The sequence below is a fragment of the Gigantopelta aegis genome, chromosome 4 (genome assembly GCF_016097555.1).
Source record: "Gigantopelta aegis isolate Gae_Host chromosome 4, Gae_host_genome, whole genome shotgun sequence".
Taxonomy (NCBI): domain Eukaryota; kingdom Metazoa; phylum Mollusca; class Gastropoda; order Neomphalida; family Peltospiridae; genus Gigantopelta; species Gigantopelta aegis.
The window spans coordinates 4,369,434-4,395,576 of record NC_054702.1 but is presented as its reverse complement, the minus strand read 5'-3'; the positions used below and the strand labels follow the sequence as shown (position 1 = coordinate 4,395,576).

The 26,143-nt window shown below is 38.0% G+C and overlaps 1 protein-coding gene across 3 annotated transcripts in view; it reads left to right on the top strand.

Annotated features, from left to right (window-relative positions):
• The window catches only part of LOC121372513 (biotin--protein ligase-like), a 52,560-nt gene extending 30,206 nt beyond the window's left edge, over nucleotides 1-22,354 (top strand). For all 3 annotated transcript variants that reach the window (XM_041498868.1, XM_041498867.1, XM_041498869.1), the window contains exons 12-13: nucleotides 14,835-15,048; nucleotides 21,825-22,354. In XM_041498868.1, the coding sequence (XP_041354802.1) occupies nucleotides 14,835-15,048; nucleotides 21,825-21,996 (386 nt within the window). In that variant the 3' untranslated portion in view covers nucleotides 21,997-22,354. The remainder of the gene's footprint in view (nucleotides 1-14,834; nucleotides 15,049-21,824) is intronic.
• The last annotated feature ends 3,789 nt before the right edge of the window (nucleotides 22,355-26,143 follow it).

Genomic DNA, 26,143 nt, shown 5'->3' with positions numbered 1-26,143 from the left:
CATTATAGATTTTGTAACAGAATAAATAGAACTTCGGTTAATAAAAATTAATTATTTGTGATCAGACCACAGCTAAAGCTGATGGGAAATGACAGGTGTGTGGTGTGGATGGCCACAAGAGACATACTCCTGTCACAATTGGAAATACAAGGATAGGGATGTGGAGGTGGACAGCGAACGACGTTGAAAGATAGGAGTTGCCAGATTGGGAAGAAATAAGATGGAATTCAAAGGACAGAAAATAAAGTGGTAGTGAGATAAAAAAAAATATATATATGTGTGTGTGTGCGTATATATATATATATGTATATGTATATGTATATGTATGTATATATATATATATTTCATCCTTGAACATGAATAAAAATGAAAATTTATAGCAACACTAAGAACAGTATGTAAAGTTGTTTGTATTGTTTCTATATACATGTAAAAGTGTTTTTAGAGACTTAAAGAATTAAAATGTCCTATTGCTGTGCTGGTGACTGAAAACAGAGAAGGGACTTGAAGGCATGGTTGCACTGCAGTTCACCTTCTAAATAGTCCAAGAAGATTTTGTATGATGATGTAGACATTTAATTTGTGTCAGTTTATTCAAAGAGCCACTCTGTTATTGTATTTCCTTGTTACCTGTTGAACTATGAGTACGTAGCCGTAGATCTGAACTAATTTATGTATAGAGTTTGACAGCAACACTGGTCTCCAAACTAAGCTGTATGACAAAACGGATGGCCTCAATGTTCCAGTAGTCCATTTTTATGTTGCACAGTATGCATTCTGCTCCAGGATTTGTGTTTTCTAAGATACCTAGAGTCATGATCATAGTATGCAGATTTCAAAGAACCCCATATAATTCTTGGACAAAAATTGTTCTATCATGGTTTTGATGTCCAGGGACTCTGAGGGAATTCAAAACGTTCTATGGTAGACATTTGAAGGCTAAATATGATGCATCACTAACCGGGCTGATCTATTCCTTATTTTGAACTTGTGCATACATTTTCATCTCTTTGCACATTTATTTTTTCATTGTTTTAGATGAAGTGACAAGACTTGACAGTTGTAGTGGCAGTAGTCATGACAGCTACCACCACTGGTGTGGGCAATGTTCACCTTTCGTGAACTCCTGATATCATCACTGTTTTCACAGTGATACATGAGTGCATGTCATCACATCTGTATTTATTCCAATGAGTAGTGGATGGTCCTAGTTTTGATTTAGTAAACTGGTCTTGAAGTGGCAGTCCTCTTTGTGGCAGTCAAAAGGATGCATTGTCTGGTAAAGGATATTCTCGGGAGTGACTATCCTATAGATGAGGCACTTGAATCGAATCATGGAATCGACCACTATTTTGCCAAATGACCATTTGACTGCACTGTGCAGAGGCTCGGATGTGGATAATTGTTTTGTCGTTCAAAGTAATTTTTAGCTAGCACTTGTTTAAAATGTCAGCAAGTGTTCGCTGTAGGTGAGGAGTCTACACACAGTGACAGTGTAGAATTCAAGTCATATATAACTCTGCCTTTAGTAGTCCACTGCCTTGTGAGTCTTCCTTTTATATGGTCACTTGCGCAGCTAGATCTAACAGTTTAATATGGTTGTGTGAGCCTGCCTTTTATATAATAACTAGTCCAGCTAGATCTGACAGTTTAATATGGTTGTGTGAGCCTGCCTTTTATATAATAACTAGTGAAGCTAGATCTGACAGTTTAATATGGTGTTGTGATCCTGCATTTAATGCTGTGACTAGACCACCTAGATCTGACAGTTTAATATGGTTGTGTGAGTCTGCCTTTAATGCTGTGACTAGACCACCTAGATCTGACAGTTTAATATGGTTGTGTGAGTCTGCCTTTAATGCTGTGACTAGACCACCTAGATCTGACAGTTTAATATGGTTGTGTGAGTCTGCCTTTAATGCTGTGACTAGACCACCTAGATGTGGCAGTTTAATATGGTGTTGTGATCCTGCATTTAATGCTGTGACTAGACCACCTAGATCTGACAGTTTAATATGGTTGTGTGAGTCTGCCCTTAATGCTGTGACTAGACCACCTAGATCTGACAGTTTAATATGGTTGTGTGAGTCTGCCTTTAATGCTGTGACTAGACCACCTAGATCTGACAGTTTAATATGGTTGTGTGAGTCTGCCTTTAATGCTGTGACTAGACCACCTAGATCTGACAGTTTAATATGGTTGTGTGAGTCTGCCTTTAATGCTGTGACTAGACCACCTAGATGTGGCAGTTTAATATGGTTGTGTGAGTCTGCCTTTAATGCTGTGACTAGACCACCTAGATCTGACAGTTTAATATGGTTGTGTGAGTCTGCCTTTAATGCTGTGACTAGACCACCTAGATATGGCAGTTTAATATGGTTGTGTGAGTCTGCCTTTAATGCTGTGACTAGACCACCTAGATCTGACAGTTTAATATGGTTGTGTGAACCTGCCTTTTATATAATAACTAGTGAAGCTAGATCTGACAGTTTAATATGGTTGGGTGAGCCTGCCTTTTATATAATAACTAGTGAAGCTAGATCTGACAGTTTAATATGGTGTTGTGATCCTGCATTTAATGCTGTGACTAGACCACCTAGATGTGGCAGTTTAATATGGTTGTGTGAGTCTGCCTTTAATGCTGTGACTAGACCACCTAGATCTGACAGTTTAATATGGTTGTGTGAGTCTGCCTTTAATGCTGTGACTAGACCACCTAGATCTGACAGTTTAATATGGTTGTGTGAGTCTGCCTTTAATGCTGTGACTAGACCACCTAGATCTGACAGTTTAATATGGTTGTGTGAGTCTGCCTTTAATGCTGTGACTAGACCACCTAGATCTGACAGTTTAATATGGTTGTGTGAGTCTGCCTTTAATGCTGTGACTAGACCACCTAGATGTGGCAGTTTAATATGGTTGTGTGAGTCTGCCTTTAATGCTGTGACTAGACCACCTAGATCTGACAGTTTAATATGGTTGTGTGAGTCTGCCTTTAATGCTGTGACTAGACCACCTAGATATGGCAGTTTAATATGGTTGTGTGAGTCTGCCTTTAATGCTGTGACTAGACCACCTAGATCTGACAGTTTAATATGGTTGTGTGAACCTGCCTTTTATATAATAACTAGTGAAGCTAGATCTGACAGTTTAATATGGTTGGGTGAGCCTGCCTTTTATATAATAACTAGTGAAGCTAGATCTGACAGTTTAATATGGTGTTGTGATCCTGCCTTTAATGCTGTGACTAGACCACCTAGATGTGGCAGTTTAATATGGTTGTGTGATCCTGCCTTTAATATAGTGACTTGTGTACCTAGATCTGACACTTTAATGTGGTTGTGTGAGCCTGCCTTTAATATACTGACTTGTGTACCTAGATCTGACAGTTTAATATGGTTGTGTGAGCCTGCGTTTAATATAGTGACTTGTGTACCTACATCTGACACTTTAATATGGTTGTGTGATCCTGCGTTTAATATTGTGACTTGTGTACCTAGATGTGGCAGTTTAATATGGTTGTGTGAGCCTGCCTTTAATATACTGACTTGTGTATCTAGATCTTACAGTTTAATATGGTTGTGTGAGTCTGCCTTTAATGTCGTGACTAGACCACCTAGATGTGGCAGTTTAATATGGTTGTGTGAGTCTGCCTTTAATGTTGTGACTAGGCCACCTAGATGTGGTAGTTTAATATGGTTGTGGCAGTTTAATGTGGTTGTGGCAATTTAATATGGTTGTGCCAGGACATGTTTCAGCTGCCATGAGAACCGAGAGAAGAAGATGCCAGTCTGTACCAGGCCTCGACAAGCAATAAACATGAAAACCTATTTGCTGTCTTTGATTAGCCTTAATCCGGGATGAATTTCCCCATCCCTCTCACAGGAGATTCTTCAAACACACATTTGTTTCTTGTTGCCAGACAATATCAAACATAATTAGATTGATGTATCTGCCATCGCAGCGCCGGCCTTCTTTGTTCCTTGTCAAAGTTTTGCCTCCGATTTTAATGGATTACCTAGTATGGGCGAGTGTACTTTGAATCTGTGTATTGCCTTTCAATCACTGCGTCCTATTGGTGGAAGGTCAAAGACAAACACTGTGGAAGTAAATCAAAGTAGAGGCTTGCCTTGTCAATTAGAAAAATGGTCACCGCTTATTGAGCGCCGGCCGAATGTAACAAAACTGGTCTCCTTCACTGTTGTTATTATTGTGTTGAATGTGATATGACGGTGTTTGTTCGGCGTGTATTAGCTCGCCACCAGAACAAGGATGGAACAGATGAGAACGGTCGTTGGCTGACGTCGCCCATTAGCGAAATTGGATAAGACTCGAATATTTGCTCATCGATTGATCGGGCTGTTTGATGTTGATTTCCTGATTGTCGTTACTGGTCAGTGTAATTGAACGATATATACATAATGGCTGCACTGAGGAATAATGCTGGATGTGGAAAAGAAAGGAAAACTCTTATCTTTGCTGATTAGATTAATAGGATTTCAAGTACACATCTACAGTCATTGCAGTTCAGAAAATTGTCTCAGCGATAAAAATGCCAAGGCAAAAGTACTTTCAGCTAAAATACACTAAGCATCCATATTTGTTTGGGGCCGAGACGTAGTCCATTGGTAAAGCGCTCGCTTAATGCATGGTTGGTTTGTGATCGATCCCCGTCAGTGGACCCATTGGGCTATTTCTCGCTCCAGCCAGTGCACCATGACTGGTACATCAAAGGCCATGGTATGTGCTATCCTGTCTATGGGATGGTGCTTATAAAAGATCCCATGCTGCTAATCAAAAAGAATAGCCCATGAAGTGGCGATAGCGGGTTTCCTCCATCAATATCTATGTGGTCCTTAACCATATGTCCGATGCAATATAACCTTAAATAAAATGTATTGAGTGTGTCGTTAAATGAACCATTTCCTTCCTTCCATATTTCTTTCTAAATGTCTGTACTGCTATCATCTCAAAATAATGTGTCGGCAAAACAAAACTATTTAAAAGTTAACTTTATCATAAAGTAAGGGGCTTGTTTGATGTGCTTGCATGACAGGCTCGAACCACCTGGGTGGATCCATTCAACTCATTGGGGTTTTTCTCGTTCCAACCACTGCACCACAACTGGTCAAAGGCTGTGGTATGGCTTTCCTGTCTGTGGAAAAGTGTATATAAAAGATCCCTTTCTGCTAATGGAAAAATGTAGTGGGATTCCTCTGATGAACTATATGTCAGAATTACCAAATGTTTGACTACCAATAGCCGAGGGGCAAAACGTAGCCCAGTGGTAAAGCGCTCGCTTAATGCACGGTCAGTTTGGGATCGATCCCCGTCAGTGGGTCAATTGAGCTATTTCTTGGTCCAGCCAGTGCACCACGACTGGTACATCAAAGGATGTGGTATGTGCTATCCTGTCTATGGGATGGTGCATATAAAAGATCCCTTGCTGCTAATCGAAAAGAGTAGCCCATGAAGTGGCAACAGTGGGTTTCCTCCCTCAGTATCTGTGTGGTCCTTAACCATATTTCTGATGCCATATAACCGTAAATGAAATGTGTTGAGTGTGTCGTTAAATAAAACATTTCCTTCCTTCCAATAGCCAATGAATAATTAATCAAAACAAACTTTAACTTTATTATAAAGTAAAGTTAAAACCAGATCAAATTTGTTTTGCAAAATTGTCATTAAATATGAGGAGATGACATTACATATGTTTTCATTTCCAATAAAGGATACTAGTATTTTATTTTTAAAAAAAACTATTGAAAATCCTGCACTAGAACTGCTTTTTGGCTAAAACAAAAACAAAAACCAACAGTTAACTCTCTTGAATAATAACATAGTTCCTGTGATTTTCTCTTGAACAGTGACATAATTTGTATGATTTCCCCCATCTGTTCTATAGTATATGTACATAAAACATTAAAATTACATCATGTGTAAGGCAATCTTGTTTTTTGGATTATGTTTGGACATTTAACGTAAATATTTTGTAAGATGCTTTGTGGTGCTTGTGCGAAAGCCAAAGTTGGAATAACACATTTTTCTCTTTATTAGAAATACAAAGTAGACAGTAAAATAGATTTATTGATATTGATATGTAGGGGAAGGCTAGCGGAAACCATGTGATGTTTTGGCAATCGTCGACAACCAAATTATCACAAGTTACTTTGTCTAAAATGTACTTTTCTTCCTAAATCTGATGCCACAGAGCTTTAGTTTGATTATTCTCGAGTTCAGTCATGACATTAAACTTACATGCTGTTAACCAGTACCAATGTGTCACGTGGGCACACACTTTGCTGTACGTCACCACAAGAAAAAGTACAGTGCAGTTTTGTTTTGCATAGTCTTTGGCATCAGATTTAGGGGAAAACAATGTATTTTAGACACAGTAACTTGCAACCATTTGGTTTCTAGCCTTCCCCTACATATCAATATCAATAAGGGGAGAGTTGGAGGTGACTCGAGCTAGTTTCATTTGGTTTCTAGCCTTCCCCTACATATCAATATCAATAAGGGGAGAGTTGGAGGTGACTCGAGCTAGTTTCATTTGGTTTCTAGCCTTCCCCTACATATCAATATCAATAAAGGGAGAGTTGGAGGTGACTCGAGCTAGTTTCATTTGGTTTCTAGCCTTCCCCTACATATCAATATCAATAAGGGGAGAGTTGGAGGTGACTCGAGCTAGTTTCATTTGGTTTCTAGCCTTCCCCTACATATCAATATCAATAAGGTGAGAGTTGGAGGTGACTCGAGCTAGTTTCATTTGGTTTCTAGCCTTCCCCTACATATCAATATCAATAAGGGGAGAGTTGGAGGTGACTCGAGCTAGTTTCATTTGGTTTCTAGCCTTCCCCTACATATCAATATCATTTGGTTTCTAGCCTTCCCCTACATATCAATATCAATAAGGGGAGAGTTGGAGGTGACTCGAGCTAGTTTCATTTGGTTTCTAGCCTTCCCCTACATATCAATATCAATAAGGGGAGAGTTGGAGGTGACTCGAGCTAGTTTCATTTGGTTTCTAGCCTTCCCCTACATATCAATATCAATAAGGTGAGAGTTGGAGGTGACTCGAGCTAGTTTCATTTGGTTTCTAGCCTTCCCCTACATATCAATATCAATAAGGGGAGAGTTGGAGGTGACTCGAGCTAGTTTCATTATAGAGTTGGTTTAAATTCTGAATATTGCTATCAGATTTATCTTTAGATATTTTTGGTAGTCAACTAATTTTTGTGTTTTTCTTTTAAATTTACAGTGATATTTTATGGATATGTTCTAAAAAAAAAAATTCTAATTATTTTTTATTTATTTACATGAAAGTTGTACTAAACTAGAGTTAATAAAGAAAAACACATAAATGAATGTTACTTACAAAATAATATATATTAATAAACATCTGATCAAAATAAGAAAACAAAATAATAAATTGAAGGGTAGTTCTATATAAAAATTAAATTGTAATAAGTATGTTAAAGTCAATATATATATATAGTTATACTCTCACCCTGTCTCATTGTCTCTATTAAGTTGTACCATTTGGAATTTCCGCCAGTTTTAAAGTAATACTCCACTTACCGTTTGTTTACATTAAAAGTCTTGCAGTAAGATGTGTAGACAGTCAAGTAGGTAAGAAATTTTAAGTATATGCAATTCTTTGTTACATTTAGTTTTCCTACACATAAAGCAAAATACATGTAGGTCAAAAAGACATGCCCCATATGTTAATTAAAACTATTGTAGTTTTTTTAATTTATGCTGATCATGCCCAAAATATATATCGAAGTGTCATCTGCATATGCACGTTTATTTTTACCTATTGGTGAATGACGTCAGTAAAATTGTGAGGTCACACGTCAATAATTTTTCAATGCAAGCAAATAAGGGCGCTAAAATTTGAAAACGTAAACTACATGTAGGATGTAGATCAATACAGGTTTACATTAAAAATATGGCTATTATTACAATATGTATAGTGAGTGTTATATTTGAATAAATATTAAAAATATGGCTATTACTACAATATGTATAGTGAGTGTTATATTTGAATAAATATTAAAAATATGGCTATTACTACAATATGTATAGTGAGTGTTATATTTGAATAAATATTAAAAATATGGCTATTACTACAATATGTATAGTGAGTATTATATTTGAATAAATATTTTTTAAATACTTAGATAACAAAATACAATTAGAAATAACCAAAGCTATTTAAAAAACAAAAAAGAAGTTTGTCCCACCTTACATGTATCTTGCAAGCAGTATTTTAAACACCTGCAACAATCTGCTGACTGCTAAATGAAACATTTTTTAAAATAAAAACTGTTTCTTTTTTATTTATTTCTTTAAGACATAAATTCATTCAAGCAAGTTGCAGCTATATACTTTGTTCTTATGACGTTTTGCGCTTCTGTACTTGAAAATAGTCAATAACACGACTCAATAGCATTAATTTTTTTCGTTTAGTGAGCATGGATAGGTCAATTGTAAGCATGTGTGTACTTCTGATTGCATCATATATGTAAATTTTTCTGCATTGTTTGTTCAAGTAACAATTAAAAAGTTTGTTCAAGTAATAATTATAATAAAATTACAAAGCACTTTTAAAATATACTAATACAATTATTAAGTACCTCGAATCACCAGGGTCCCGTGTTACTAGTAATCAACATTGGTCTAGATACTATCATTATATTTATTGATTTATTAGTTTGTCTTGTAACAGTGTTACATAATATAATTTGATTTAAACCAATGGTATGTATTTGTTACACTGTGTAATAAATAATATAGTTACAATGAAAAATGTACTTGTAATTAATATACAGGCTTATATATTTTACTTGTTGCAGACTGAAAATGTGATTATTTTATATTCAGGAATGTGGTTTTTAAAAATATTTTTTTATTGTTTTGGTATAAAAATATTTTTTTACAAAAGCAGACTAGAGTTTATAAGTATGCACTGAAAAATTACCTTAAATTTTAAGCATGGACATTTCAGCTTTTATTTTTAAATGGGCATCAGAAACCCTGTTTATGTCATGTTAGTAAAAAGCATGTATCCTCAGTGTGTTTTAATATTTTCACTGTTAAAATACCCATTAACTTATTTTTTTAAATATTGTGTATACCCTTGTTGAAAATGTATTACAACATGTCTTTGACTTTCTGCCATTCTTGTCACTAAATCTTGATTCTTCCTCCATATGGGTGGTCTACAGTCAATTTGTGTCATAGCGCGCGTCACCAACCCTCCGCCGAATATCTCTAATCCTAAATTTATAACTCAAAATATGGAATAATACGGGTGATTTCTTCATTTCGAGGATTATTTTAATCACATTGTGGCCGGTTAGGAGCGGCATTCACTGTATACTGGAGTTGATCTTTGTCATTGTGCGATTGCTGCTGGTTCGTTAGACATGGTTGACACATGTTCACACGACCCGACAGACGTGATTGTCCGGGGCTTGCCGTGTATTGACTCGAGTGGAGACCACTGATGACGACAATGTATTCCTGTCACTCTCTTACCTACACCGCTTGTTCGCCCATTGTTACAGCGTGTTTAAGATCTGTACGTGTTATGAAACATTGGCCGTGAGAAACTTGTTCTGTGTCTTTGTCTTGTTCCGTGTTTTCAGTTTGATTTCACCTGCCGGCTGTAAAAAGTGACTTCTCACCATAGTCATTCATATGTCCCGTGTGTGTGTGTGTGTGTGTGTGCGTATGTTTAGAGAATATGGTTTTTGTTTAGAACTGTGTTGACCTGTTGGTGTGAATGACAGCATTGTCACTGTCCTTGTGTCTTTGTGTAGGTGTCTGTGATCCCAGGCAGGAGTGGTCACATCAATACACAGTTTCTCTTAGCTACAAATCTGTCCATACAGGTCATCTACAAACATAAAACATTATGTCCTTTTGGTCCAGGTGTGGGTGGGATGTAGCCCAGTGGTAAAGTGTTCGCTTGATTCGTGTTCGGTGTGGAATTGATCCCTGTCGGTGGGCTCATTGGGCTATTTCTCATTCCAGCCAGTGCACCACAACTGGTATATCAAAGGCCGTGGTATGTGCTATCCTGTGTGGGATGATGCATATAAAAGATTCCTTGTTACTAATGAAAAAATGTGGTGGGTTTCCTCTAAGACTTCAAGCTAAAAATTACCAAATGTTTGACATCCAATAGCTGATGATTAACAAATCAATGTGCTCTAGTGGTGTCATTAAACAAACCAAACTGTAACTTTATGTCCAGCTTGTGTTTGTATAGAGGTCAGATGTTTTTATGTAGATGTGCCTGATCTCACAGGAGTGGTCAGATCAACACACAGTTTCATTCAACTATCTGTCCTGTCATTCAGGCTGTCTACAGACATAAATTGTCCATTAAGTCCAGGTGGTCTTTGTATAGAAAACAGATATGTGTATTTGTATGTGTATATGTGAAACAATTGCAGTAGTCTTTGCATAATGTTGTAGTTCTGTTGCATTGGTGTAGCCCGGGTTTTATAACCGGGTGGGTGCAACTACAAAGCCTATCGTATAAATATTAAAAGGTAGTGGGGAACAAAAGAGGTGCTCTGTGGTAGAGTATGACTGGGAATGATTCAAATAATGTTCAATGATCTCTCCTCAGTACAAAAACTACATGTGTATCAGCTGCTGTCTTCACTTTGAACAGTTAGGGGTGGGTTTTAGCTCAGTCTGCTGATCGCTCGCTTGAGGTGCTTGCATCACAGGATCAAACCACCTCAATAGATCCATTCAACTGATTGGGTTTTTTCCTCATTCCAACCAATCAACCACAACTGGTCAAAGGCCGTGGTATGTGCTTTCTTGTCTGTGGGAAAGTGCATATAAAAGATCCTTTTCTGCATACAAAAAATGTAGCGGGTTTCCTCTGATGACTACGAGTCAGAAATACCAAATGTTTCACATCCATTAGCCGATGATTAATTAATCAGTGTGCTCTAGTGGTGTATTAAACAAAACAAACTTTGAACAGTTATTTTGTAATGCTTAATAAAGACTGACCAGTGGAAATAGTTTGTGACTTGATGTGTAACATGACTAAAACAAAGGAATGTTTTATTTATGATTTGTTCTACACATTTTGATTGCATTTATATGGCATCAGATGTTATACATCATAATATAAATGATAGTCTGAAAGTTGCATATATATATGTCAGTTAAAACTACATGTGTGTGTGTGTCTCTCTCTCTCTCTCTCTCTCTCTCTCTCTCTCTCTCTCTCTCTCTATATATATATATATATATATATATATATATATATATACACACAGTCAAACCTGTCTTAAGCGGCCACACAAGGGAGTAGATAAACGTGGCCACTTAAAACAGGTGGCTGCTGAATACAGGTTGCCACATATATAGTCTTTAAAACATTTGGGGTTTTTTCTTGTTTTACCATCTGTACTGCTAATCAACAGATGTGTGCTTCACAATTGACTATAAATCAACTTTTGACATGTCATGTCCTTCAGAAATAATGCAAATAGAATGTATTAAATTAACCGTTCTCAACCAGTTTGTTTTCTTTTTCCATTTAATTATTGAATTCCTACTTCATGCGGTGTATTGTCATGGTAATTGAATCTACAAATGTCAAGCGTAACCTGCCCAGAGGCAATCAGATGCATGCCAGAGTCATACTTTCTTAATTGATACACAGTAGGGATGTCAGGACTGAATGGGCACTAGCTAGTATTCCTCAAGGTGTGAAGATTGGCTACTTGCTGCACCTTATCGCTGTTGTTAAAATATCCCTTTTATATAATAGTAAAACTTTATTGTGGCCGCTTAATACAGGTATTTTAGAGATTTGGGATCCGATTTAGGTGGCCGCTGACCGCGTTAGACAGGTGACCGCTTATTACAGGTGCATTTACATTATAAATCGTTTAGGAGGAAAAAAGTGGCCGCTTAAGGCAGGTGGCCGCTAGGACAGGTTTGACACTGTGTGTATATATATACATGTAGTTTGTAATTGACAGTAAACATAATATTCACAATAGAATGACAGATCGAAAGGAAGAATGGCAATTTAATGAGTTTATTCATGTATGTTTGATGAAAGAATTGCAAATAGATTGCTGATAAAAATTTGTTATTTTAATACTTTATATTTATTTACTGATACATTTGGAATTTGATACCAGCAGGAACTGAACCTGATCTTTTTTCCCTGAAAGATTTTCTAATGAAAGGTGATTGCTGGGTTTAGCCATAAATAAGCTGGTTTAGTTTTGAGTGTAACTCAAGATGGTACAGTTTGCATTCGGCCCACCGTTCATCTATCTGTGTACACAAATAGCGAATCACTGCTTGTCTTGCTGCGATGTCCGGCACACGGGAACAATTCCACAGAATCTGTCAAACAATTCTGTTGAAGCCATCGTCAAATCTTCTTCATTATCCCGGGATTGCGAGGTGTGACTCGGACAATGGTGCTGTGCAGCGTGCCAGAAAAGGCCTGCTTGGTTACAGCAGCGTGCTGTTTGTGATATGGAGCCACCAACAACGATGATGTTGACACAGACACCGCGTGATTAGGACTTTAGCGTAGGTCTGTGGACTCTGCCCGTGGGACAAGTGTTACAGTCAAACACAAGCAACTGTCACTTACTCTAGGAAAATATTATGTCAGGAAGACTTTTTACTAAGCAGCTAGGAATGGGGAAGACGGTTTACAGATTTCCATTTGCTAAACAACTGGGAAAGAAGATTTGTTTACAGATTTCCACTTAACTAAACATCTAGGGTGGAAGAAGATTTGTTTACAGATTTCCACTAACTAAACATCTAGGGTGGAAGAAGATTTGTTTACAGATTTCCACTAACTAAACATCTAGGGTGGAAGAAGATTTGTTTACAGATTTCCACTAACTAAACATCTAGGGTGGAAGAAGATTTGTTTACAGATTTCCATTTTCTAAACAACTAGGAAAGAAGAAGACTTCTTTTTTTTACAGATTTTCACTTACTAAACATCTAGGGAGGAAGAAGATTTTTGCATATTTTTATATATTAAACAACTAGGAAAGGGGAAGACTATTTAGAGACTTTTGCACACTAAAAAAATGTAACGTAAGACTGTTTGGTGGTTGTTGTTTTTTACAGATTTCCAAATAATGCTGGTAAACAACTTTTACTCACTCAGTGGAAAAAATATGTCATGAACACTTTTATAGACAGACTTTCTACTGTTGTTGTATTATACAACTGTGTAGCACCAACACTTTTATAGACAGACTTTCTACTGTTGTTGTATTATACAATTGTGTAGCACCAACACTTTTATAGACAGACTTTCTACTGTTGTTGTATTATACAACTGTGTAGCACCAACACTTTTATAGACAGACTTTCTATTGTTGTTGTATTATACAACTGTGTAGCACCAACACTTTTATAGATAGACTTTCTACTGTTGTTGTATTATACAACTGTGTAGCACCAATACTTTTATAGACAGACTTTCTACTGTTGTTGTAGTATACAATTGTGTAGCACCAACACTTTTATAGACAGAATTTCTACTGTTGTATTATACAATTGTGTAGCACCAACACTTTTATAGACAGAATTTCTACTGTTGTTGTATTATACAATTGTGTAGTACCAACACTTTTATAGACAGACTTTCTACTGTTGTTGTATTATACAATTGTGTAGTACCAACACTTTTGTAGACAGACTTTCTACTGTTGTTGTATTATACAATTGTGTAGCACCAATACTTTTATAGACAGACTTTCTACTGTTGCTGTATTATACAATTGTGTAGCACCAACACTTTTGTAGACAGACTTTCTACTGTTGTTGTATTATACAATTGTGTAGCACCAACACTTTTATAGACAGACTTTCTACTGTTGTTGTATTATACAATTGTGTAGTACCAACACTTTTGTAGACAGACTTTCTACTGTTGTTGTATTATACAATTGTGTAGCACCAATACTTTTATAGACAGACTTTCTACTGTTGTTGTATTATACAATTGTGTAGCACCAACACTTTTATAGACAGAATTTCTACTGTTGTTGTATTATACAATTGTGTAGTACCAACACTTTTGTAGACAGACTTTCTACTGTTGTTGTATTATACAATTGTGTAGCACCAAAAGGAAATACATGTTGTTACTTTGAAGACTTTTTTTCCCCCAGATTTTTACACAAAATTGTTTATTACTTAAAGAAAACATTATGTAGGTCAGAAAAAATTGTTTTCAGATTTCCATTATGAAAGGAATTATTATTGTTATGTCAAGGAGAATTTTAAAGAAAGAAATGTTTTATTTAACAACACACTCAACACATTTTATTTACAGTTATTTGGCATCAAATATATGGTTAATGACCACACAGATGAGAGAGGAAACCCGCTGTTGCCACTGGCTGGAAAAAGAAATAGCCCAATTAAAAGAATTTTAATGTCCACATGCTATTAAACAGCTATGAAAGAGAAAAGAAGATTCACAGAGTTTTAGATGTAAACAACTATTAAGGAGACAGTCCCTAGTTTGGTTAATTTACAAATTTGTAACAAATTTGGATACAACAGAGTGAAACAAGAGTGTGATGTTGAAATACCCTTAAAAATAGACTAAAATGTGACACCATAACCATTAGTTAAAATATTGGTAATATTTGATTTCAGTGATCATAAACAGCTCTAATAGTGAAAACTATGCCTTAGTGTTTAAAAACTAGCGTCTGTTCCTTTAATAAATCATTAGTGAAATAATGCATTTGCAGTTATGCACCTTTGATGTTCTCTCTTTATCTCTGCAGGCTGTGGCTTCAACGTGGACAACTGCAACCCAACCATGTGTATCAACGACCTGGTACAACAGCACAACATCCACCACGGCACCACACTGGACCTGTGTAGTGTGGAACAGCTTATCGGCCGCACCGTGACCATCATCGAACAGCTCATTGACCAGTTTCAGGAGGAAGGCCATGAAGCGTTCTGTCGGCTGTATTACGATAAGTGGCTGCACAGGTAAATAACAAGTCATTAACGAGTGGGAAGATGAAGTGTTCTGTTGGCTGTATTACGACAAGTGGCTGCACAGGTAAATAACAAGTCATTAACGAGTGGGAAGATGAAGCGTTCTGTCGGCTGTATTACGACAAGTGGCTGCACAGGTAAATAACAAGTCATTAACGAGTGGGAAGATGAAGCGTTCTGTCGGCTGTTCTGTCAGCTGTATTACGATAAGTGGCTGCACAGGTAAATAACAAGTCATTAACGAGTGGGATGATGAAGCGTTCTGTCGGCTGTATTACGACAAGTGGCTGCACAGGTAAATAACAAGTCATTAACGAGTGGGAAGATGAAGTGTTCTGTCGGCTGTTCTGTCAGCTGTATTACGATAAGTGGCTGCACAGGTAAATAACAAGTCATTAACGAGTGGGATGATGAAGCGTTCTGTCGGCTGTATTACGACAAGTGGCTGCACAGGTAAATAACAAGTCATTAACGAGTGGGATGATGAAGCGTTCTGTCGGCTGTATTACGACAAGTGGCTGTATAGGTAAATAAGTCATTAACGAGTGGGATGGAGAAGCGTTCTGTCGGCTGTATTACGACAAGTGGCTGCACAAGTAAATAACAAGTCATTAACGAGTGGGATGATGAAGCTTTCTGTCGGCTGTATTACGACAAGTGGCTGCACAGGTAAATAACAAGTCATTAACGAGTGGGATGATGAAGCGTTCTGTCGGCTGTCTTACAACAAGTGGCTGCACAGGTAAATAACAAGTCATTAACGAGTGGGAAGATGAAGTGTTCTGTCGGCTGTATTACGACAAGTGGCAGCACAGGTAAATAACAAGTCATTAACGAGTGGGAAGATGAAGCGTTCTGTCGGCTGTATTACGACAAGTGGCTGAATAGGTAAATAACAAGTCATTAACGAGTGGAATGTAGCTCACTGGTAGAGTGCTCAACTAGGTTAAAATAAAAAGTTTGTTTTGTTTAACAACACCACAAGAGCACATTGATTTATTAATCATCGGCTATTGGATGTCAAACATTTGGTAATTTTTATATATAGTCTCAGAAAGGAAACACGCTACATTTTTACATTAGTAGCAAGGGATTTTTTATGTGCACCATCCCACAGTGACGGTAGCACATACCAGTCGTGGTGCACGGGCTAGAACAAGACAAAGCCCAATGGGTCCACTGATGAGGATTGATCCTATACGAACTGTGTATTAGGTGAGTGCTTTACCACTGGGCTACGTCCTGCCCTCCTTGTTCAAAAATTACAGAAATGTTATTGCCTAATGAAGCAATGTTTTATCACAACAAACCCTGTCTCATTTATCACTAATGGCAGGACTGGTAGCGTTAACTGTGGAATGAAAAGTTGGGTCAGATACTATTTGGTGTACTGCTGCCTGTAAGATCATTTGCTCATGATGTACTGGGTTGGGTTTTTTTTGTCTGGATCTTGGTATGTGCTGTCCTGTCTATGCTAAAGTGCATACAAAAGATCATTTCAGTAGCCTATGTGACAGGTTTCATCTTTTCTTTCTCTACCAAGTGTTGAAATAACCAATCAGACACCAAATAGTTGTAGTTTAAAATGTGCTGAGGTGTCATTAAACAAGAATTTCTTTCCTCTTCAATGTTATTCTTGAGTTGCAAAGAATTGTGTCCGGTGTTTTGATCTTCTGAGATCAGACGCTATGTTCAGTTTTGTTGGCGTGACACTGTTTTAAATTTACTTGAAAGCTCGAACCTCAAACACAAGGAAGCTCACCACATTAACAAAATGGCCTTGCGACAAGTCGAGAGCTTGTTAATTGTCGAAAAGCTAACAAACTAAAAAGCAATCCTTTTTTTTGTGTGGAAAACAGTCTCGTTTAGCAACCATAGCTCGCTATGGAAACAACATGGATACCACATATACAAAAAACAAATTTACATCTACACTGAAGCAAAGGCTTCAAAGGCTTCTCCAGTCTGTCCAGGTGCAGATCCGGAGGAGGGGAGACGGGGTGTGCACACAAACACACACGCACAGAAATTTCAAAGTCATTATTTATGTTTAATAGAGACATTGTAGATTTTGAATTGAATACTGTGGGTGTCCTTTGTAAAATTATTTTTGGCTAAAATTGCGTTCCGCAATGATTTTAATTGTAAATTAATAAAAATTATTTCAAGTTCTGCTTGTTTCTAATTTACCCCTCTCCCCAATCCCCCTTAGAGAAAGTCACAGGAGAAGTCAGAGGTTATGCTTGGAATGGATATTGTTTACCTTCCCCCTAGAAAAATCCTATAGTTGCTCCTTTGTATTTTTGTGCTATCTACAAGTACCCTGCACTCTAGAAAAAATATATAGCCTTCCATGTGTGTCTGTATGTTCACCCTACCTACCCTACCCCCCTAACAAAATCACATAGCTGTCCCTGTGTGTCTGTATGTTCGCCCTACCTACCCTACCCCCTAGAAAAATCATATAGTCGCCCCTGTGTGTCTGTATGTTTGCCCTACCTTCCCTACGAGGTAGAAAAATATAGTTACCACTTTGTGTCTGTATGTTTGCCCTAGTTTGCCCCTGTGTATGTTTGCCCTAACCCTTAAAAAAAATCATATAGTCACCCCTGTGTGTCTGCATGTTCGCCCTACGTTCTCTACCCCTAGAAAAATCATATAGTCACCCCTGTGTGTCTGCATGTTCGCCCTACCTTCTCTACCCCTAGAAAAATCATATAGTTGCCCCTGTGTGTCTGCATGTTCGCCCTACCTTCTCTACCTCCTAGAAAAATCATATAGTTGCCCCTGTGTGTCTGCATGTTCGCCCTACCTTCTCTACCCCTAGAAAAATCATATAGTTGCCCCTGTGTGTAATGTTCGCCCTACCTTCTCTACCTCCTAGAAAAATTGCCCCTGTGTGTCTGCATGTTCGCCCTACCTTCTCTACCCCTAGAAAAATCATATAGTCACCCCTGTGTGTCTGCATGTTCGCCCTACCTTCTCTACCCCTAGAAAAATCATATAGTTGCCCCTGTGTGTCTGCATGTTCGCCCTACCTTCTCTACCCCTAGAAAAATCATATAGTTGCCCCTGTGTGTCTGCATGTTCGCCCTACCTTCTCTACCCCTAGAAAAATCATATAGTTGCCCCTGTGTGTCTGCATGTTCGCCCTACCTTCTCTACCTCCTAGAAAAATCATATAGTCACCCCTGTGTGTCTGCATGTTCGCCCTACCTTCTCTACCTCCTAGAAAAATCATATAGTTGCCCCTGTGTGTCTGCATGTTCGCCCTACCTTCTCTACCCCTAGAAAAATCATATAGTCGCCCCTGTGTGTCTGCATGTTCGCCCTACCTTCTCTACCCCTAGAAAAATCATATAGTCGCCCCTGTGTGTCTGCATGTTCGCCCTACCTTCTCTACCCCTAGAAAAATCATATAGTTGCCCCTGTGTGTCTGCATGTTCGCCCTACCTTCTCTACCTCCTAGAAAAATCATATAGTTGCCCCTGTGTGTCTGCATGTTCGCCCTACCTTCTCTACCTCCTAGAAAAATCATATAGTTGCCCCTGTGTGTCTGCATGTTCGCCCTACCTTCTCTACCCCTAGAAAAATCATATAGTCACCCCTGTGTGTCTGCATGTTCGCCCTACCTTCTCTACCCCTAGAAAAATCATATAGTTGCCCCTGTGTGTCTGCATGTTCGCCCTACCTTCTCTACCCCTGGAAAAATCATATAGTTGCCCCTGTGTGTCTGCATGTTCGCCCTACCTTCTCTACCCCTAGAAAAATCATATAGTTGCCCCTGTGTGTCTGCATGTTCGCCCTACCTTCTCTACCCCTAGAAAAATCATATAGTCACCCCTGTGTGTCTGCATGTTCGCCCTACCTTCTCTACCCCTAGAAAAATCATATAGTCACCCCTGTGTGTCTGCATGTTCGCCCTACCTTCTCTACCCCTAGAAAAATCATATAGTTGCCCCTGTGTGTCTGCATGTTCGCCCTACCATTCCTACCTCCTAGAAAAATCATATAGTTGCCCCTGTGTGTCTGCATGTTCGCCCTACCATTCCTACCCCCTAGAAAAACCATACAGTTGCCCCTGTGTGTCTGCATGTTCGTCCTACCTTCCCTACCCCCTAGAAAAATCATACAGTTGCCCCTGTGTGTCTGCATGTTCGCCCTACCTTCTCTACCCCTAGAAAAATCATATAGTTGCCCCTGTGTGTCTGCATGTTCGCCCTACCTTCTCTACCCCTAGAAAAATCATATAGTTGCCCCTGTGTGTCTGCATGTTCGCCCTACCTTCTCTACCCCTAGAAAAATCATACAGTTGCCCCTGTGTGTCTGCATGTTTTCCCTACGTTCCCTACCCCCTAGAAAAATCATTCAGTTGGGACTGTGTCTGCATGTTCGCCCTATCTTACCTATCCCCTAGAAAATTCATAGTTGCCACTATGTGTATGTATGTTCGCCCTACCTTCCCTACCCACTAGAAAAATTGTACAGTTGACACTATGTGTCTGTATGTTTGCTCTATCTTACCTATCCCTTAGAAAATTCATAGTTGCCACTATGTGTATGTATGTTCGCCCTACCTTCCCTACCCACTAGAAAAATTGTACAGTTGACACTATGTGTCTGTATGTTTGCTCTATGTTCCCTACCCCTAGAAGAAGCTTACGGCCACCCCTGTGTAAGTTGGTCCTACCTACCCTACCCCCCCAAACAAATCATATAGTCGCCCATACGTATGTTCGCACTACCTTCCGTACCCTCTAGAAAAATTGTATAGTCACCCGTGTATGTTCTGACTACCCCCTTGAAAAAAATCATATATTCACCCCTGTGTGTCTGTATGTTCACCCTATCTTCCCTACCCTTAAAAAAAATCATATAGTCGCCCCTGTGCATGTTCTTCCTACCCCCTAAAGGAAATCATATAGTCGCCCCTGTGTGTCTGTATGTTCACCCTACCTACACTACCCCCTAGAAAAATCCTCCAGTCGCCACTATGTATGTTCGCCCTACCTTTCTATCGTCACTGTTTGCTTTCTGCAGCGAGCGTTGTATCATCCATTGATTGTGGAAAGTAAACACGAGTTACCCGCGTTCTGACAGTGTGCGTAACGTCGATACATGCCGTGGCTCCGCACTGTCTGCGTGGACAACTCGGTGCTGTATAAATTACACGTATGTTTATTCGCCTCCTTGTTACAGTAATTCACCCATTGTGATGGACTCCGTGTGTCACAGTACAAAGGGTTATGATCGCCGTCCTCTTCCAATAGCAGCAGACTCTTCTCAACAATTAAAATTTAAATACATTTTAAGCGTACACCAGTTGGTTTGTTCTCACTGCGTGGTGGGATAAAATTAGATGGGGTATGTCCACATCCGGGTGTTCGTTTGTTTGTGTTTGAAGAAATAAAGTTGAGATAATGCCAGTACTTATATTATTGTTAGGTATGTTACAGAGGTGTGGCTTTTATAGGATTTACCTTTCTTCTTTTTTAATGTCATTTAAGGGTTGTTTTTTTATTATACGCCCATCTTTGACACATTGTACTATGGTATGACATTGTTTGTCTGTCCATAAACTTGTTTTTTCCGGAGCACATCTTCATTATCAATTCATATAGGATCATCAAACCTTGCTTCAAGTACAACTGGGGATGACAGTGTGTCACTGACCATAACTAGGTCACCATGACCTACTTTTCACACACTACTGCGTATTAAAGGAAATCCTTTTAAGCTTTGTGGTTGTTTTTGGTGGGGATTTGTTTTTAGTTTTTTTATTCTTTATGCATGATGCAATTTTAATTTGAACCATTATGTGTTCTGAAGGTAACCATTGCAAACTTCTGAAAATAACTTCGATCAGTTTAAATTTAAGGTAATTAATTAGGTTACATCAGTTTAATTCAAGTAAATGAACAGTCAGTCACATGTACAAATGTAGGTCATAATAAAATAATCATAGATTTTTTATCGAAAACAATAAAAGCCCACTCTCTTCTTTATTGTTCAAAGAAAGTTTTTTTTCTTTGAATGTATATGATGCTTAATGTGTGGTATTTTCAGTGTCTGAAATATGAAGTGATATATTTTCACCCCATAACTATTTCAGGCATTCACAAAATGCAGGAATAATAATTGTTTTCATTTATCAGTTTTGTAATTTATTAAAACGATCAGTCATATGATCAGTTATTCTTGATGAACTCATGTTTTTTCCCATTCCAACCAGTGCCCCACAACTCGTAATGTCAAAACCATATGTATTGTCCTACCTATGGGATCCCATGGTGATTTCTTAGTTGGAGTTGCCTATTGTGGCTCAACCAAATGTGAAAACACTAGTAACAGTGTAGCTGATACAAAATATTTTGATGCCATTATTGTATAAGATTCTGTAAAATGTCTAAAAATACCAACTAGAAGTTACATAGGAACTGTTATGGGTATGGTGCTATGAAATTGAATGCAACCACAATGCTCTGTCAGAAACAAAAAAATGGGTTAAGTTTAGGGTTAGGGTTAAGAAAATCATACAGTAATGAGAGTAATTAATTTTGTCAAAAGGTTAACTTAAAAAAAAATCTGCCAAAATGTTTGGGATATGGCGCCATACCCATTTTACGCTCGGCTAAAACCCTGCATCTTGTGAAGTCTGCAAGCATGACACATAGGATATGATAGGAGATTTCACTCGATTAGATATAAAATCTATTTAACAAAAAACATGAATTATATTCAGTATCTTGATTTGATTATTGTTTCAGTGGTGTGAAGGTTCGTCTGGAGAGTGAGGACAATTTGGAGGTGACCGTCTGCGGACTGGACAGCTTTGGCTTCCTCATGGTACAGACAGCAGACGGACAGACAATCAGTGTCCAGCCAGACGGAAACACATTCGACATGATGCACAACCTCATTCTCATCAAGAAAAGATAACTCCATTATAGTCAACATGATGTACAACCTCATTCTGATCAAGAGAAGATAACTCCATTATAGTCAACATAATGCACCTCATTCTATCAAGAGAAGATAACTTCATTATAGTCAACATGATGCACAACCTCACTCTGATCAAGAGAAGATAACTCCATTATAGTCCAGTCTGATGGGAACATGTTTAGCATGATGCGTAGCCTCATGCTGATCAAGAGAAGATAACTCCGTTATAGACCAATCTGAGAGGAACATGTTTAGCATGATGCACAACCTCATTCTGATCAAGAGAAGATAACTCCATGGTACTTTGGAGCTACACTCGGTATATAGGTTCTGTTACATGTCCCTGCTTAAAATCGCACTACACAAAAATCGCAAACATTTCCTATATCACTTACATGCAGGGTTAGTCATACTTTGACATGTCGCATGCATTATGTAGAATTTACTTTAATCAAAAGAAGGTTATATTAGGACACCCAACCAAAACCATGTTTTACATTACGTAGAATCTCATTTGAATCCAGAGATAATAGCTCTCGTGGAAGTACAGCCGTGTAAAATTAAAGTTTTAGTTCATCAAGAGAGAAGAACTGAGGTAGCCCATCTTTGCAGAATTAACTAGAGGTTTGACAAAGTGGTGGCGGTTGCCACCCCACACTCTAAAATTATAACCGTTCTTTAAAATGTTTGTTTTTTTGCTTCTGTTTGTGTTTCTGGGTGGGTGGTTTTTTTTACCCAAATGGGACATTAAAAATATTTAACCCTACTTGTGATATTTGCTTTAAACATTTTTTTATTTTTGTTATGTTTTTGTTTTTATGAAGACACTTACATACTCACACAATTCATGAATTCAAATCTTATATGGAGATGAGTAAAGCTCATGTTCATAATCCATTGAAGTGTTGAACTGATCTGAATTGTCACCCTTCTTTTTGATTCACTATGATGTATTCTTGAAACCAAGTATTGAAATTTAGACCAGCCAAATGATCAAATCATGACACTGTTTAACTCTTATACACCAAGAAAACACCAAATAAACAAAACAAGAAACAAAAAAAAAAAAGAGTTTTGATCCAGATGTACTTTACATTGTTTTAGATGACCATGTGTCTTTATGTACCAACTTGTGTATATAGTATTAGTTTAAGTTGCAAAGTGTCAAATATCATGCAAATAGGTAAACACGTGCAGTAGGTTTGAATCTTGCCAATATTCACTTTTTGTTTTTGATACAATACTGGTGTGTTTAGAGAAACATTTGTCATTTTCTATGCTGTTTTTCTTTGTACAAAGTATTAGTACATTTTTGTATAATATGCAGAATACGTAAAATGAAATAAAGAATACAAGATCTTAATGTGTGATTAGATTTTTAATGATAAATTCAAAAGGAAGACTTATTTGCATGTTCTAGAAATGAAGGTTATGTATGTGAAATGGCATATTGTTTCTGGTCTTGTTTGGTAGAATGCTTGCGAGATAGACCTACTTGATGTACCCATTAAACTGAAAAGAAAACTGTTAGCATATTCTAGTACATCCAAGGCTTAAAATTGATTTTGTAGAGTGGGAAGCAATGTTTGTTTCTCAGATTGCAAGACTGAAGTAGTGGTGAAACTGGTGGTTCTGACCCACTTTCTCCCATTGAATTAATATGGGAGAGGTGTCACCCCTTAGCGTCAACACACACAACCCCCCCCCCCCCCCCCCGAAGAGGGAATGGTAACGTCACAGCCCAGATGAATTTTGATTGGCTTATTAATGGTGACACACGTGGATTTTCATTGACTTACCAGTGGCCAGATTTCCAAAATGGCCGCCTGATCCCACACCCAACAACATGTTTAGTAATTGGAGTTATTAATAGACAACAGAAGACAATAATATTTTTATTATTTATTTCCCCATGTGCATCGTGAATGGATCACAAGTTATGGGGTCCTGCGTCAACCCTTACTACTATATATTGGTATAACTTGATGCATGCTCTTATATTGTATATTATTTGCAAGTGTTCAACATCAGATGCCTGCACCCATGAATTGAATTTCTTGGGCCAGTTTAACCACTTGCCATAGCACCACGTCATCGTTTTGAGAATCTTCTCCAATTTCCAGAGATTGTTTTCTTTTACATCAACATTTTGGAGTTGAGACTGATAGAAGGTGCCCTGGATTTAATCGCCATCGTAATCCTTCACTCGATTTGCATCACAACAATTCTGGGTTTTTCCCTCAAACAAACAAAGATTTTGTTTAAAGACACCACATATAATCATCGGCTACTGGGTATCGAAAAATAGGCAATTTAGATAGTCTTACAGGAAACCCGCTATATATATTTCCATTAGCAGCTTGGAATATTTTTAATGCACTTTCCGATAGGCAGGACAGCACATACTACGACCTTTAGTATACCAGCAGTGGGTCACTGGATGGGACGGGGGAAATCTCTGTCAGAGAATGTGTCCATTGGAGTTCGACCTTACGACCAAAGCACCTCTGGCGACCGTTTTACCGACTGAGCAAGATCCCGCTCCTTAAAGAAAAGAAACTTGCTTAAGTTTGAAAAATATATATATATTTTTTGTTCGCTCTCGGTATTTTGAAGGTGGTCAATCTGCCTAATTTTATAATCAGCATCAAACGAGTCCGTCAATTCAAAGCAGACGTAAAACAGAGGATCTGCATTCTTTAAATTAGTTTAATGTTCAAACATTTCAACATTTTCCATACTGTAATAAATCATCGCTTATCAGATGTGTTAAATACAAATCCGTATTTCCTACGTAATCCATTAACTCGCTATAATCTGGCCACACGCTCAGAGTTCACGTACACGATTCTGTGAACAAGTCCTCCAATTCCAGCCTTTCACTTTGATCCAAACAGCAAACGTCAGACTAATTGTTGTGAAAGCATCCAAAAAGGTCAGCGACCATCCACTGCAGTTGAAACTGCTGATGGGGAGCGGAATGCAAAGTTTGACTGTTAAAATACATTCGGCTGACTTTGATCAGTGTAATGGAATCCCCACAAAGCAAACGGAAGGGCGTTATAAGCGACAGATATAGAGCACGCAGTCGTGGTAGTAAGAAACCAGATACAGCGATAGGTAATGGCGTCAATACCACGTGACCGCTGAAGATCGGGTGGATCAATGCTGGCTGTTTACCATTCACCCGACTAGGAATTGAACAAGATGGACAAAACCCATTATAAACAGAGGACGACAAACACTAGTGTCGGTCTTCTTCGTGGATTAGATGGTCGGTATAAATACATCTCGCAGTGCAAAAAGAGATTGCTCTAAAATGTGAAATAAGACAGAAGTGGATTTAGAAATAAAAATGTACAGATAATTAAAATGGACTTGGGTGTGGGGCAAATAAATGGGCGGAAGAAAAGTGATTTGTCTAATCATTGGTTACTAGTTTATTCCAAAATAAGTTGATCAGTTACATATTCGTAAATTATGTTCACTGTTCATTTTAAGGGAATATATAAGATCGTCAATTTAAATTATTAAAGAAATATTTTAAACCAATAAACATAAAGTTATTCTGTACAATGCATGAGAGTGTTTCAATGATAGACGATCTTAAACATGCACTCTATGACATTTTAAATTAGCATTTTCGATTTTTTTTTTTTTTTTTTTAATACTGAGGTTCACAAAATTAAGAATGTTTGAGGCTCAGCAATCTCCATAAGCGGCAATGAGCGACGTTTTAGTCACCAATTATTTAGTACAATTATCTTTTCAAGGTTCTATGTCTTTAAAATCACGTCACAAAAAAAAAAAAACACAAACTTAAATTCAGGTATAGATAACGTCCCAGGAACATTTCAATGTCTTTTTCTTCAATTGTGAATTCAGTATGGCATTCGCAACATCCGTAAATTAGAGAAAAGGGTGCTCCCTGAATACATGGACAGCCCTGTCAATCAAAGGGTGCTCCCTGAATACAAGAATAGCCCTGTCAATCAAAGGTGCTCCCTGAATACAGGGATAGTCTTGTCAATCAAAGGGTGCTCCCTGAATACGAGGATAGCCCTGTCAATCAAAGGGTGCTCCCTGAATACAAGGATAGCCCTGTCAATCAAAGGGTGCTCCCTGAATACAAGGATAGCCC